This window comes from Lynx canadensis, chromosome A2 (genome assembly GCF_007474595.2).
Source record: "Lynx canadensis isolate LIC74 chromosome A2, mLynCan4.pri.v2, whole genome shotgun sequence".
NCBI classification, from domain to species: Eukaryota; Metazoa; Chordata; class Mammalia; order Carnivora; family Felidae; genus Lynx; species Lynx canadensis.
This window is the reverse complement of record NC_044304.2, coordinates 126684392-126697976: the sequence shown is the minus strand read 5'-3', so window position 1 is coordinate 126697976 and position 13585 is coordinate 126684392. Positions and strand designations below refer to the sequence as shown.

At 43.3% G+C, this 13585-nt stretch overlaps 1 protein-coding gene across 4 annotated transcripts in view; it reads left to right on the top strand.

The window, feature by feature from the left end:
* The window catches only part of ELMO1 (engulfment and cell motility 1), a 530926-nt gene that overhangs the window by 497964 nt on the left and 19377 nt on the right, over positions 1-13585 (top strand). For all 4 annotated transcript variants that reach the window (XM_030308230.3, XM_030308235.1, XM_030308233.2 and 1 more), the window contains one exon: positions 7858-7965. In XM_030308230.3, the coding sequence (XP_030164090.1) occupies positions 7858-7965 (108 nt within the window). The remainder of the gene's footprint in view (positions 1-7857; positions 7966-13585) is intronic.

The window sequence follows — 13585 nt, the reverse complement described above, 5'->3', positions numbered from 1 at the left end:
ATAATAATAAGGGCTGAGATGCAGCTGGTGCTAAGAAAGGCTCACTTTGGGAGAGCAGTGGAAGAGGGCATTTCTTGCATTGACATCTTTCTCACCGCATTCCTTGCATTGGACATCTTCCTATTCCAGGAAGGTAATGTGGCATGGTGGTAAGGACAGGAGACCTGGAGCCAGATGTAATGGGCACAGTCCTGCCTCTTCCCCTGACCAGCTGCATGACTGTGGGCAGTTTCTCCATCTGAAATGGAGCTAACAAGGCCTGTATCGTGAAGTTAGCGTAAGGAAGGAGGGTGATCATGAATGTAGCTCTTAAACAAAGGGTAACTCCTACTCTTCGGAGAGATGGTGTAGGAAAAGAGCAATGAGCTGGTAGTGAGTAGACTTAATTCTAGGCTTCCCAACTCTAAGTAACCAGCTGGGTGCCTTTAGGCAGACACATGACCTCTCAGGGCTACAGTTTCTTATCTAATAAGTGAGAGAATAGGATTAGATGATCTCTTAGCCCAGTTAGCCTGAAAGTCAATTCCATGCCTGATCTCTTCATCACCTTTGAAAAACTCAATAGTCAGGACATATGCTCCCATAAGATGATTTATAAAGGTTTTATGTACTCAGCTTGGGCAAGGGACATAGAGGTGGGAGGAGGAGGGGAGAAGTGGCACATGGACACAAACCGTCCAATGCCTCCACTGATGTTCAGCTAGGATCCTCCAGAACTTAATTCAGAGAAGTCAACTTAACCTTCCAGTCTACTTTGCCATGAGTCTTCCCTTTTTAGGGTGAAATTATTCTAGTGGACTCTAGAATAATCCTGTTTCTAGGTATAATAATGACAGTTTTTTGGCTAAAGAGGTGTTAGTCTGTTATCTGAAAATTTGTCCAGTTTTCTAAAAATGACTTACCTAATGAACGAAGAAATATTAGCACCTAGATTATAAATTCATTAGTTAAGCTCCCTAGGGAGCCTGGCCATCTGTGTTTAATATAAAATCATCCTTCTGGGTGCAGAAAGGAAGGCCTTTTGGTGTTTGGTAAATGGATTTAAGCACAAGATCCACATTCAGCCCAAGATCCTAGTCTGATGACTAGGTCTGTGTGCTTAAAAGTAGGGATTCAAAGCAGACTGTGCTGAAATTGGTTTCCTATCACCCCATCAAAACAGTCCATTTAGATTTACACAGATTAATGAGGATATGATGTAAAATCATTTTAATCCTTTGAAAGAGGTGTACTTCCACAGGAGCTCTCAGAGGGGAGCAGCCATGTGGCGTCACAGCTTAAAGAGCAAACACGCGGTGAAGGAATGGCGGCTGCACTCCCTTGAAACTTGTCCAACAGTGATTTGGATATAGATGAATTGATTCAAGTATTAACTTTACAGGGGAAAATATGAAAGAGTTTTTTGTCCCACAAAACTGGAAAGTGGAGAAGCAGACAGAGTCCTCTACCGCACTGTTTGACCAGAAGACCTGCGTTAATACCTACCCATAATTCTACCTGCCTCAGTCACAGCTCTGCTACTTGGTTAGACTGATGTAGATATTCACAAATCTGGGTTTCCTGGAATTCTGACCACTTTAGAACCGCAGTAAATCATGTGAAACACATCAAGCTGTATTCTTGTGCCTGCTTCCCCACTCACTAGCTTGGTAGTCTTGGGAAACCCGCTAGATCGCTCTACGTTCTTATTTCCTCATCTGTCAAAGGATGATGGTTTTACATCTAACAGTTATAAGGGTTAAATAAAATCCTGCATCTGTAGCACTCAGTGTAGTGTTTTACACATTGTCAAACATTCATTAGTGACAGTTATCATTAATTTTACCTTGTAGATCCTCAGAATATAGGTTTTTAAACACAGATGGTAGATTGGCAATGGATATCACATGCCAACCTCACTCCATTCTCTTCCTACCACAGAGTATGGAAGACTCTTGTTCAGACTGCTTCACAATGAGATAGATTGCCTTGCTTCTGCAGGAGACAGTTCAGATGAAACTCCAGAGGTTGTTTATGTTAGGGCCATTATTTGCATCATGAGAATCTGCAGGATCAGAAACTGCTCCCTATTTTCCTTCGATTTCAGAGATAGAGATTAGGGGCTTTCAGAATCACTCATGTTGCATCGTCTTGCCAAGAGCCCAGGGCTACACATTGTTGTGTCATTTCAAGAAATGACAACATGAAACTTTTGCTTCTCATTGAAAACACTGTCCATTTTGTTGGCCAGCATCCCTTCTCTAAGCGCTAACATGACAAACTTAATTTGGAGCTCAGGAGTGACCAAAACATGTCCCCCCCAAGGAATTGGCAGACTTCCGCACTGCTGCCAAGGGTGATATACCTTACGTTGGTCTTTTAGCTCACCCAGAAAACCTAGCGGCAAGTGGTCTATTCATGCACAGAACCCCTGTAGGAGCAGGCTATTTCTTCCACTGTCCTTGATTGAAATTTTCTTTTAAGGCTTAATTAAGCCTTATCATAACTTGTTTTTCTAACAAAAAGGGGAAAATAAAAGCATATTTTCAAAGGAAGAAAATCCAATTGATTTTGGGACAGAGCACATTCCTGCAGATCAGAATAACAGATAATCATTGTTCTCGAAAGGTGGAGGGACCAGTAGTAGACAGGAGGGTTACCATTAACTGGAAGAACAGGAAGATACTAATATTTGTGAGCCAGATCTGTGAAAGGTGCATAAGTGGATATCTTATATATGTTTTACTCATATAATTATTAACATTACTTAACAAAAGAAGAACAGGGATCCCTAAGGTTCTTATAATTCGGCCAAGGCCACTTGGATGATGTGTGAGGGCCAGGTGCATAGCCCAGGTCTATTTGATTCCAAAGTGCAGATTAGGCCAAACCATCTTTAAGAGGATTTGGGGCTCTGGAGTCATCTGTTGTGAAACGAGACAGCAGTCTCCAGGGAGGCAGAATTCTGAATCAAAACACCTGTCTCTTTCTGGAGATTGGTGAAATGAGGAAGATTTGAAAAGCAGGATGACCTTTGTCTGTATCTATATTCATTGTCCTCCTTTACTGGACCAACAGAGGAATCTTGTATCTCATCACCATTTCCCTTTAAAAGCATTGCTGAAGTCCCTCATGTTTTGTGACTTGGAAAGCTTCAAGCCTAGGCAGGAGGAAGACCTGAACACATTGAAGATGTTGCACATTTTAGGTTAACCTGAGAAAGCTCCAAAATCCTAAGGGAAGTGCTCTAAAAATTTATTCTAGTAAAGGCCACCTGCTTCCCAAACACAGGTCTCTCAGGATTCCCTGTGCCAGCAGTCACCGGCCAACTGGGGGCTTTGCACCCAAGGCAAAGATGTCACCCTGAGTCCATGCCAGAGCTGACCTGCGCCTCACTGAACTGCCCAGCATTTCACTTTCAACAGTGGTAGCTATTATTCAGCTTGCTCACCTCCCCTACGGTCCTACTGGCCAGCCCCAAACATGTCTCCAGCCTTGATGATGAAGACAGATGATCAGTCGTACTGTTGGATAAAGCTACCTATGGCTAATTTAATTGAAATTTAATAAAATTTAATTCTTCTTTTCTTATTATTGGATAAGGATCTGTGGAGTATTTCCATCATTACAGAAAGTTCTATCAAGCAGTGCTGCAAGAATTACAGTTGTCAGTGGTTATTAGCTCTGTAATGATCTATGTGACATTGGGAATAGCTTTAATCAGCCCTGGAGACCTTCTTAGCAGGCTTGTGAGCTCTGAAACCAGCTTTCCTCTCATCCTTCACACACACACACGCACACACACACACATGCACACGCATGCATGCACGCACACGCACACATACAGAGACAAACCAAGAAAATGAAGTACAAAATTGTCTCCAAATTGTCAGTTTTTGAATTTGGGGAATGAAGAAATGGCTATTAATGTGCTAATACTTATAATTGACTGGAAGACCTCTATATTAACTCCTGTTTATTCTTTAAATGCTAGTAAACAATCTTTGATAATGTTCTCACTGCCTCCTAATTGCTTCTAATGAAATAATCCGCTCATTCATTGCCCAGAGGGATTGAGGAACTAGTAACATCATGCTGGGCTTTGAAAAGAAATACACATTTTTCTTACCATTAAAGAAACTGCAAATCAAGCTGCTGCTGCCGGCTGACACTGAAATTGTCTCACGCAATGAGCCGGTGTGTTCGCTGCTCAGAGCTGGCAGCCCTGTTGTCCTTTACGGCAGCTCCACCTTTGAGACTGACACACACACATTATGATGCCTTGAAACCTTCCCAGAACTAATGACCCCAGCCTTTATCCTGCGGAAGATACTGGCACAGTATCCACCCATTTGTTTATGAGTCAAAACAGTTTCCCCAAGCCAGTTCAGCCCCTCTTCCAATATTTTGTCATCCTTCCAAGATTTCCTGTTTGATGGGGAGCAACAGAGCAATCACTTAGGTCGGTGACGTACCGATCTTTTTGCTCTCTACCATTGCAGTAGGGGACTGAGAAAGAGGAACTTCTAGAGGATAGGAGGGGAGTTAGCCAGAGAAAGGAGGAAAACTAGAGGAGTGTGGTATCCTAAAAGTCAAGAGAATTTAGGCCTCCTGGAAGGAGGACATTCTGTCAGTTGTGCATCAGCTATTGTTAAGGCAGGATTCTGGGTAGCCTTTTGTGTTCCTTTTAAGCAGATGTCAACGGCAACTTTGCAAAGATGGTTGCTTGGCCTTCAGGAACACTGACAGACAGCCACGGGTCTCTCTTCGTTTCTGAATCGAAGCGTATGTTACACAAGAGACCTTCCCTGTCCCTGTTTTTGCAGTATGGCCAGAGTCCCTGAGTCCCTGTCCCTACTTCCCAAACCTGGGAAGCAAGTGTTTCCACCATGTTTCTCTTATTTGCCGCTAAGAACTAAGGGAGCCTGTTGCCCTAGAGCTTCTTGGCTTTGTCTCTCATTGTCTGCCTTTCACCCTAACAGTTTTTGTGCTGTACCTAATAGAGTGCTGCATGTTTTGTAGGCACTCTGCAAATATTCCCTGGATAAGTAAACTTCCCTTGAAAGTATATGCCGCAAAAACTTTTGAAGTCTTACGAACAAACACAAGTTGTGCATTTTACTTCACAAGATATCTGGTTATACCACTTAAATTTTTTAACACTCACCAGTATATTGAGAATGAATGATCTTTGATCTTTGATTGCATCATACTGGCCCTTGGGCTTTAGGTTCCTACCATTACCCTTAGAATTTATCCCAGCTTAAGAAGCCAGGGATCCCTGGAAAGAACCAGTTGGGACCTTATTCTAAATAAGACCTGTATATCCCAGTGCACAGCTAGCTCACTGACTCCTTGCTGGCTTTCTGTCACCCTTCAGTTGCTCACTTAGCTAAAAATCGCACCGCCAAGGTATCAGGGGAAGAAAGCTTCGTAGAAAATCTCTCCAGCTGGCTTTGGACAGTCACCGCAGGCTATGTAGGCAAGGTGAAAGTTCCCTTTGGGGAGGAGGAACCTCCACAGCCTGTCATTCAGGCCCCCCACCCCCTGAGCACTATTGCTACTCACGGCCAAAGCATGGCCTGCTCCCTTGGAATTCACAGTTCCTATTGTGAATTACAAATCCGATTCCCAAATGTGTTCTTCATGGAAAATTGATGATTACATGTTTGCCTAATTGAAATGACTGTGAATTATTCAGGGAATAACTTTATTCTCTGCCTTTGAAATACTCTCCCAGGAAAATGACCTATGTTGTATGTATGGATATAATTTTGAAAATTGAGCAACGCCAGATGTTTCCCTAGCCAGCAAATAACTTTTCCTTTCCTCCCAGATTTTTCCAGCAGAGTTCAGATTCTTTGAAAAATGTGGATTGCCATATTATGAGTACATTCAAGAGTTCTCAAACCCTATTTATAGATGAGGAAGATAGGAATCCCAAAGGTGTTTTGCTTTTGTAGATCAAGTTGGGGCATTTTCTTTGTTCATTGTGTGGCTTTTAGTTCCATTTTTAAATCTTCCTTTTCGATTAAAAGAGTCCTAGTTAAAATATAAGCTTTGCAGTGAAGGCGATTTTAGATAGAAAAACGCTTTCTTTAAAATGTTGTGATAGCTTTCTAGTCAGAGCAGTTTCAAAGCAATACATGTTTGTAGGCACAGTAATGAGGTGACTTGACCAAGGCCACCATGTTTGCCAACTGCATCATTGCACCAAGGGGCTTACAGGTCACAGATGCTTTCAACGTCATAGATGCTTTGTGCCTTAAGCATTTTGACCAAGTCCCCTTGGGTCCTCATTTATCAATTTAACCAACACCAGCTGTGCAACCCCCATGTGCCAGGCACTGTGCCAAGGGATTGGGACAGTGCAATTATGAAGACAGTGGCTGTCATTAGAGAGCTCTGGCTTCACACTGTCCAGGCTCATGAGTATCCTGAGTCCTCTTCCTCCATCAGTCATTGTTAGCAGTACACCTGCGAGGGCAAGTTGCCTAGGGTTTGTGGTAAAGAAGGGGAAATACTAAGATGCTTAACATGGGGGCACTAATAATCAAAGAAGACACTGGGGCATCCAAGAGGATGAGGAGACTTCCTTCAGCAGTAGTAATCAGAGAGGGCTTCCTGGAGGAGGAGGCATCTAAGCACAGCCTTGCTTGAGAGCTTCACAAAGATTGCTGTCACAATTTAAATTTCTTATCTATAAAAAGTGTTTTTGCCTCCCCCCCCTACCTCTCAGGCCTATTCATTTTTATTACCTTGGAACACAGAGGAGGTTAAGTTGAGGGAGTTATTTGTAAGTATGGTCCTAAGACCCTGGTCATGTCTAGTTCTTTATTTTTGTCTTAATTTTTTTTTTATTTTTTGAGTTTCAGGTGTACAATATAGTGATTCAGTACTTCGTATATTACAAAATGGTCACCACAGTAAGTGTAGTTACATGTGTCACCATACTCAGTTGTTACAATACTACTGATTGTTTTCCCTGTGCCATACATTACATCCCCATTCTTAATCATTTTATAAAGGGAAGACTGCACCTCTTAATCCCCTTCTAGTCATGTCTATTCAGAGGACTACACTCTAGGAATTAGAGAGGAGATGATTGTGAATATCCTCATTCTTTGGATAAATCCCTGAATCATTTAGGCTATTTCCTCATAAACTCCACCCCTTATGTGTATCACTGGCATCCTAAAAATCCATTGGTTGATTAATTTGCATGTATTAGCCCCAGGGGTGGGGGTTCGGTATAGCAACTAAGATGTGGCACAAGTAAATTACCTCAGCAGTTTTAAAATCTCGGAGAGGAAAGTGGAAGCAGGGGAGTTCCAAGAAAGCTGCTTTTTCTACATTTCCCTCCCCACTTTTGCCAGACCTAGGAGGATAGGGAAGGATGCCCATAGTCATTATAAATACTGATGAAATGACGCTCTGGAAGCCACCACCGCAGAACACCTGCTGCCATTATGCCTGAAGGATTTAATAACCTCCCCAGTGGTTACCCAATGTATTTTAGTCAGGACAGTGCTAACTAAATATCAAAATCAAGAGGCCTATTGCCCAGGGCTCTAGAATTCCTTCCTTCCTGAAGACTTAAAATTTAGTGTTTATTTATTTTTGAGAGAGACAGAGACAGAGACAGAGCACGAGTGGGGGATGGGCAGAGAGAGAGAAAGACACAGAATCCAAAGCAGCCTCCAGGCTCCGAGCTGTCAGCAGAGCCCGACGCAGGGCTCGAACTCACTGACTGCAAGATCGTGACCTGAGCTGAAGTCAGACACTTAACCGACTGAGCCACCCAGGCGCCCGGGATGTCGATACTTTTAGAAATCAGAATCACTTACCTTATAAATTTGTGTTTTTTTTTTCCTTCAGACAAGTTTTGGTACTGTCGACTTTCACCCAACCACAAGGTTCTGCATTATGGAGACTTGGAAGAAAGTCCTCAGGGAGAAGTGCCCCACGATTCCTTGCAGGACAAATGTAAGTGGCTCTCCTGTATAGGAGGACTGGAGTTTGGGTTGTTTATTTCTCTTCCTGGTCACAAAATAGCACGCAGGAAAACTACCAGCCCAAATAAATCGACTGGACGTGTCTCATCTTGTCGTAGGTCCTGGCCTGAGCGTTCTCGTCACGCACGAGACCCCGATGGACTGGGGCTTCGGGACAGAAAAGGGGAGGGCACAGAAGGAATGCTCACATATCTTTCCTGAAAAATGTAAAGCTGGGTTTCAGATGTCCACTTTCACACTACTCCTCCAGTTGCTGTTTTAAGGAGCAAAGACAACAGAAACCTGACTCTGTCGATTGCCTTTTTCTGATGACCCAGAATAATTTTCCATGAATCATGAACTTGATCCCTACCACATGTACTCATTATAGTTTAGTGTATCCCATGACTGTAATGCAGAGCTAATGGGAGACCCCAGGATGGCTAACCTGCTTCAGAGAAGTAACTCAGGCATTTAGAACATTTATTTATATTTTTTAATGTTCATTTATTTTTGAGAGAGAAAGAGGGCACACGTGTGTGTGAGACAGGGAGGGGCAGAGAGAAAGAGAGGGAGAGAGAGAATCCCAGGCAGGCTCCACACTGTCAGCAGGGCTCAAACCCATGAACAATGAGATCATGACCTGAGCCAAAACCAAGAGTTGGTAGCTCAATCGACTGAGCCACCCAGGGGCCCCTGACACTTAGAACATTTATGATCAGTTACATTCTATCATCAGCTAAAATACATATCCCTGAAACACATATTATTTGTATTTATTTGCTGTTTCTGTACAATTCTATTTTAATGTGTATGTTTTTGAAGAGCCAGATTTTTCTCTTCACCAAACCAGGGTCCAGGTTCTTAGACAGTATTAAGTGTGCGAATTAAACCAAGTATTATGTAAACATTAAAATACATAAGGGTGATACATTCGTTTGGAAGAAAAATGAGATAAAATGAACATAACCTCAGAGGACATCCCAGTTAGAGAAATCAGAGTGGGAAAGAGTGAGAAAACAAATAAAGAACACTATTAAGTAGCCTTCAAAAGTTACACTGACCCTGCATAAGTCATCTCAGCAGGATGTCACAGACTGAATCCTTAGCCCCAAGCCCCAAGGTCTTTCCTCTCATCACCCCAGGGCCCAAGGAAGTCAGCTCTGTACTACCTTCCTTGCAGCCCATGGCCACCAAAGGCAAAAAGTAACCACAAGTGAGAAATTCCTGACACATTCAGAATCTGCACTGACATATCAGGTGGACAACCTAGAACATTCTCTCTTCCTCCAGCTTAGAAATGGAACAGTCTAGTCTTTGTAGAGTCACTTAGCTCAGAAAGCAAGCTTGTTTGCTTTCATAGGAGCACTGCTTCTCTGGCCCACATTATTGGCCTCGCTAGTGGAAGGTGGAAGAAATCTGAAGCCCACAGCTACAGCGTCTGGGACAGTGTCTCTGCATTGGCAGTGTTCCAGGCCTCTGCCTATAATGAGGAACCTCCCTTCAAGTCTCAGAAAGCCTTCCCCATTCCACCATGGACAAGCCAGGCCAGTGGTTCTCAGAGTATGGTCCTTGACCCGTGAGCAGCATCTCCTGAAAATTTACTAGAAATACAGATTCTCCAGCCTCTTTTCCAGTCCTACTGAATCAGAAACTCTGAGGACAGGGATTGGCAACCTCTGTCTAAAACAGACTCTCCAGGCAGTTCTGATGCACACTCAGAATGAGAACTGCTGAGCTAGTTACTGCCTGATAATCTTTGTGATGATTTCCCAAATTTGGCTTTACCAGTAAGTAAATATTGTAAAAGAACAAAAAAAAAGTGATTTGACAGTGGGTTGCCAACTTTTCATTTTGATAAAAAAAGTCTAGTAAGAAATAAGATCTAACTAAAATTTAATATCACATTCCTTTCATTAAAAAAAGAAGGGGGAGGGGCTCTTAATCATGAAAAACAATAAGAAAGAGCTGAAAGACCTAATCTTGGAATATAGGACAGTTACTTCTACTAAATTAAATTAGCTTTATTAAAAACTCACAGCTTGGTCTTCATTTTCCTCTCGTTGCTGTTCACTGGTGAAAACTTACTGGCAAAACTTTGCTCGCAAACTTGGAACTGTCCAGAGGCCAGCAATTTGGAATCACTGCTACAGTGGGAAAATGAAGAGCTAATGGTGACTATTGCTCAAAGCAAACAGAAGTTTTTTGGTTTTTTTTTATGTTTATGTATTTAGTTTTGAGAGGGAGAAAGAGTGAGAAAGAGAGAGAGAGAAAGCTACGGAGGGACAGAGAGAGAAAGGGAGACAGAGAATCCCAGGTAAGCTGCACACTGTCAGCACAGAGCCCAGCATGGGGCTCAAACTCACCAAACTGTGAGATCCTGACCTGAGCTGAAATCAAGAGTTGGGATGCTTAACCAACTGAGCCACCCCGGCATCCTGCAACCAGTTCTATACACAGTCTGCCACAGTCTCATTCTTCACCTGACCACGAAATAGGGAAAGTGGTCTGGGGAAAACACACACACACACACACACACACACACACACACACACACACACTCAAACACATTTGCACACAGCATAATTCATTTTTTTTTCCCGCATGGACGAATGAATCAGCTTTCCCACTCACTGTACATATTATTTATTCCCGTAGTTATAGGGATATAATCCACTTCTCAACCCACATATAGGCATTTGATTGGCATTGTTTACAGGTGTTATATGCAGCACCCCCATTCTAGCTGTTTCTGTTGCTTAGGAAACTGGTAGCCCAGCTCCTAGAGAAGGTCAAGGGGTGGACAGCTCAACTTGTAGGGGCAGTTCCTGGGCTTGCCTACAAGCTGATGCCCCTACCCCCAGCTCTACCAAGGCCTGCACCCCCAGGAGCCCAGGGTAAAAGTAACCGGATATAAACCAGGAATGCCAATGCCAGAGAGAACCAGCTTGCCAGGGTGTTCACAGAGGAGCAAGGTTAGAGCTGCAGATCTCTAAACGGCTTTTGGTAGTGGCCACAGAGTGATACTGGTCCTGGGAAAGGGTTACAATCGTCCGTTCTGACAGTGGCTCCAAAACTCTAGTCTTACCTTACCTTACCTCTGCAGCCTTTGAAATCCAGTACTTCGGAGTTCAAAAGAGTTTCTCCATTAACAGTCTATCCATTGAAAAATAAACCAGGAATGCATACTTGTACAGGTGTATGCATGCAGGGGTGTGTGTGTGTGTGTGTGTGTGTGTGTGTGTGTGTTCTTGAGATTATATCTGTAGGCACATATGAGCCAAGTAGGGGGTGTATTCATGTAAATAAGTAAAATGAACCTGGTATGTGCTCGAGATGAGAAGCCCCATCTTGGGAAACTAAAGTCTGCTGCTTCAGGCCTGGCACCTGGTTTGCCTTTAATTCCAATTCCATGGGCATTCTGCCCATCATCTTAGAGCCCTTAAAAGTCATAAACCTCATTCCACTAGAAAAATGAAATGTTCCTTTAATTAATTTCAAGTGCCTTGCTCTTGTCATGTACGATTGCCCTCTCTTGAGACCAAGGGGGAAATTGTCTTCCGCCCCTTGAGTTAATCAGTGCTGAATATTGAGATATTGATGAACCAAATAGTGTAATTGAATCTTCTTGATATAGAGAGTGCGAGTAAAGATTGAGGGCCTCTCCTTGGCTGTCTTCATCCCTGAAGGTTTAGGAAGTCTCTTCTCATATTACTTTTGTTTGGCAGGAGATATGGCCCTACATCTCTCCTGCTAAGTTTACAGGCTTGCATCACCCTCACCAGACACTAGACTCCATTGCTTTCCACCTGTGCCCCAGGCCCCTCAGTGCCTCCCTTTGAAAGAATCTAGGCCAGAGCTTCTCACCCCCACATCCAAGGGGCCAGAAAGAAGGCTCACTCCCTTGCACAAGGCGATTAAGCCTATTACAGAGGGTGGGAGGGGCAGCTGAGACAGCAAAACAGAGTGGGCAATTTGGGTCACTGAAGCACAGTGAATACTTCAGGTCCCTTGATCTATAGAGACAATTTAACTTTGATTATTGGTAATGAGAATAATCGCGGACAACATTTATTGAGTGCTTACTATATGCCAGGCACTATGCTAAGAGCTCTACATAAATTACCCTCTCACCAACCTGGAGAGGTAGACATCATTGCCCTTGTTTTACAGTTAAGGAAACGGAGGTACAGAAAACGTGGCTGGGAAACAGAACAGAGATCTGATTGCAGCCATCCAATTCCATGGCCCAGGCTTTTCCCCACTACCTGTGCTGCCTCGATTAGAAGCCAACAATGATCCTGGCTCCTGCAATAAGACTTCATTCTTGGAGCAACCATATGAGTAGCTGATGCCATAGTTTCCACATTGCAGATGAGGAAGGTTAGGCTCCAAGAACTTAAGCCCAAAGTGGTACAACCAGTAGGTGGATCTAGAATTCAAAGCCAGTCTGATACCAAGGGCACAGCCCTTCCCACCACTCTGTGCTGCCAGGATAGAGATCAGATTCTTCATTGAACTGAACAGGGATAGGATCAGCCTGTCCCTCCTCTGAGCGTCACCACTCACCAGAGCGTCTATGGAGCTGTGTCTGCAGCAAGGGCTCTTGGCTTACTAGCTACTTCCTGGGGTGGTTTCTGCCTCAATGTGGCTCTCAGTGGTGAAAGCTAAAACTATGTTGGTGGCCATGTGTGCCTTTTCAATTGTATTTTTGTTTTGAATCACAATTACAGATCCTTCCACAGATATCAGCAGTTAAAGAGTTTCCTAGAGAGTCTGAAGTGATAACCACATCTGGGGCTCTGTTCAGCATGATTTGAGGATTCTGACAGCTTCCAAACGTAGGGAGTAGTCATGACCAAGCAAGGGAGGGTAGGGTAGAAGAAAAAACAGTCCTGACTCTGTCCTCCACTAACTATGTGACATTGTATAATTTATTTCCTCTCTTGAGGCCTCAGTCTTCCCATTTGTAAAATGGTCGTATTGAATGAGATGATCTCAGTCCAGCTCAAACTGAGAAAAAAGGGCAGAAAGAAATGAGGCCATACCTCCAAAGATTTAGAGTGGACTGTTGGGTGCCAGCAGGGACCCTTTTGATTCCCATATCTCTGGGCACCCTTTCTTTATGCTGCTCCCACATAAAAATGCCTAATGGAAACACTAGCCTGACTTTTAAGTAATCAGGAGCCCGCTCCTGCCTCCTCAGAGTGTAGATTCAAGAGACGTGAGTCTGATTCTGTTCATGGGAATAGAAAGGACGGCATTCTAGCCTTCTGATGCCTAATCTTCCAATGCATCTAGAGACAAGCTATGCAAAGAGCAACCTTTAAAAGCCATGCTGTATTTTTAGAATTTTGTGTTTCCTCTTAGCCATAATCCTGTGAGTAATATAGCAGCTTGTCTCCTTGACAGGGGACAATGCATATAAAAAACAGAATATGTACTGCCACAAGCACAGTAGAAAAGTGCCTTTTCTTCCCCGAAGCCTCCTCATTAGAGATTCTGAAGACTACTCCCACTGTAGACCTTTGTGTTACTCTTGTCCCGTTCCATATGATGGCTTTTCAAAGCCAAAGGGTAACTTAGTATTTATAGATTGCAGAAACTCTTTC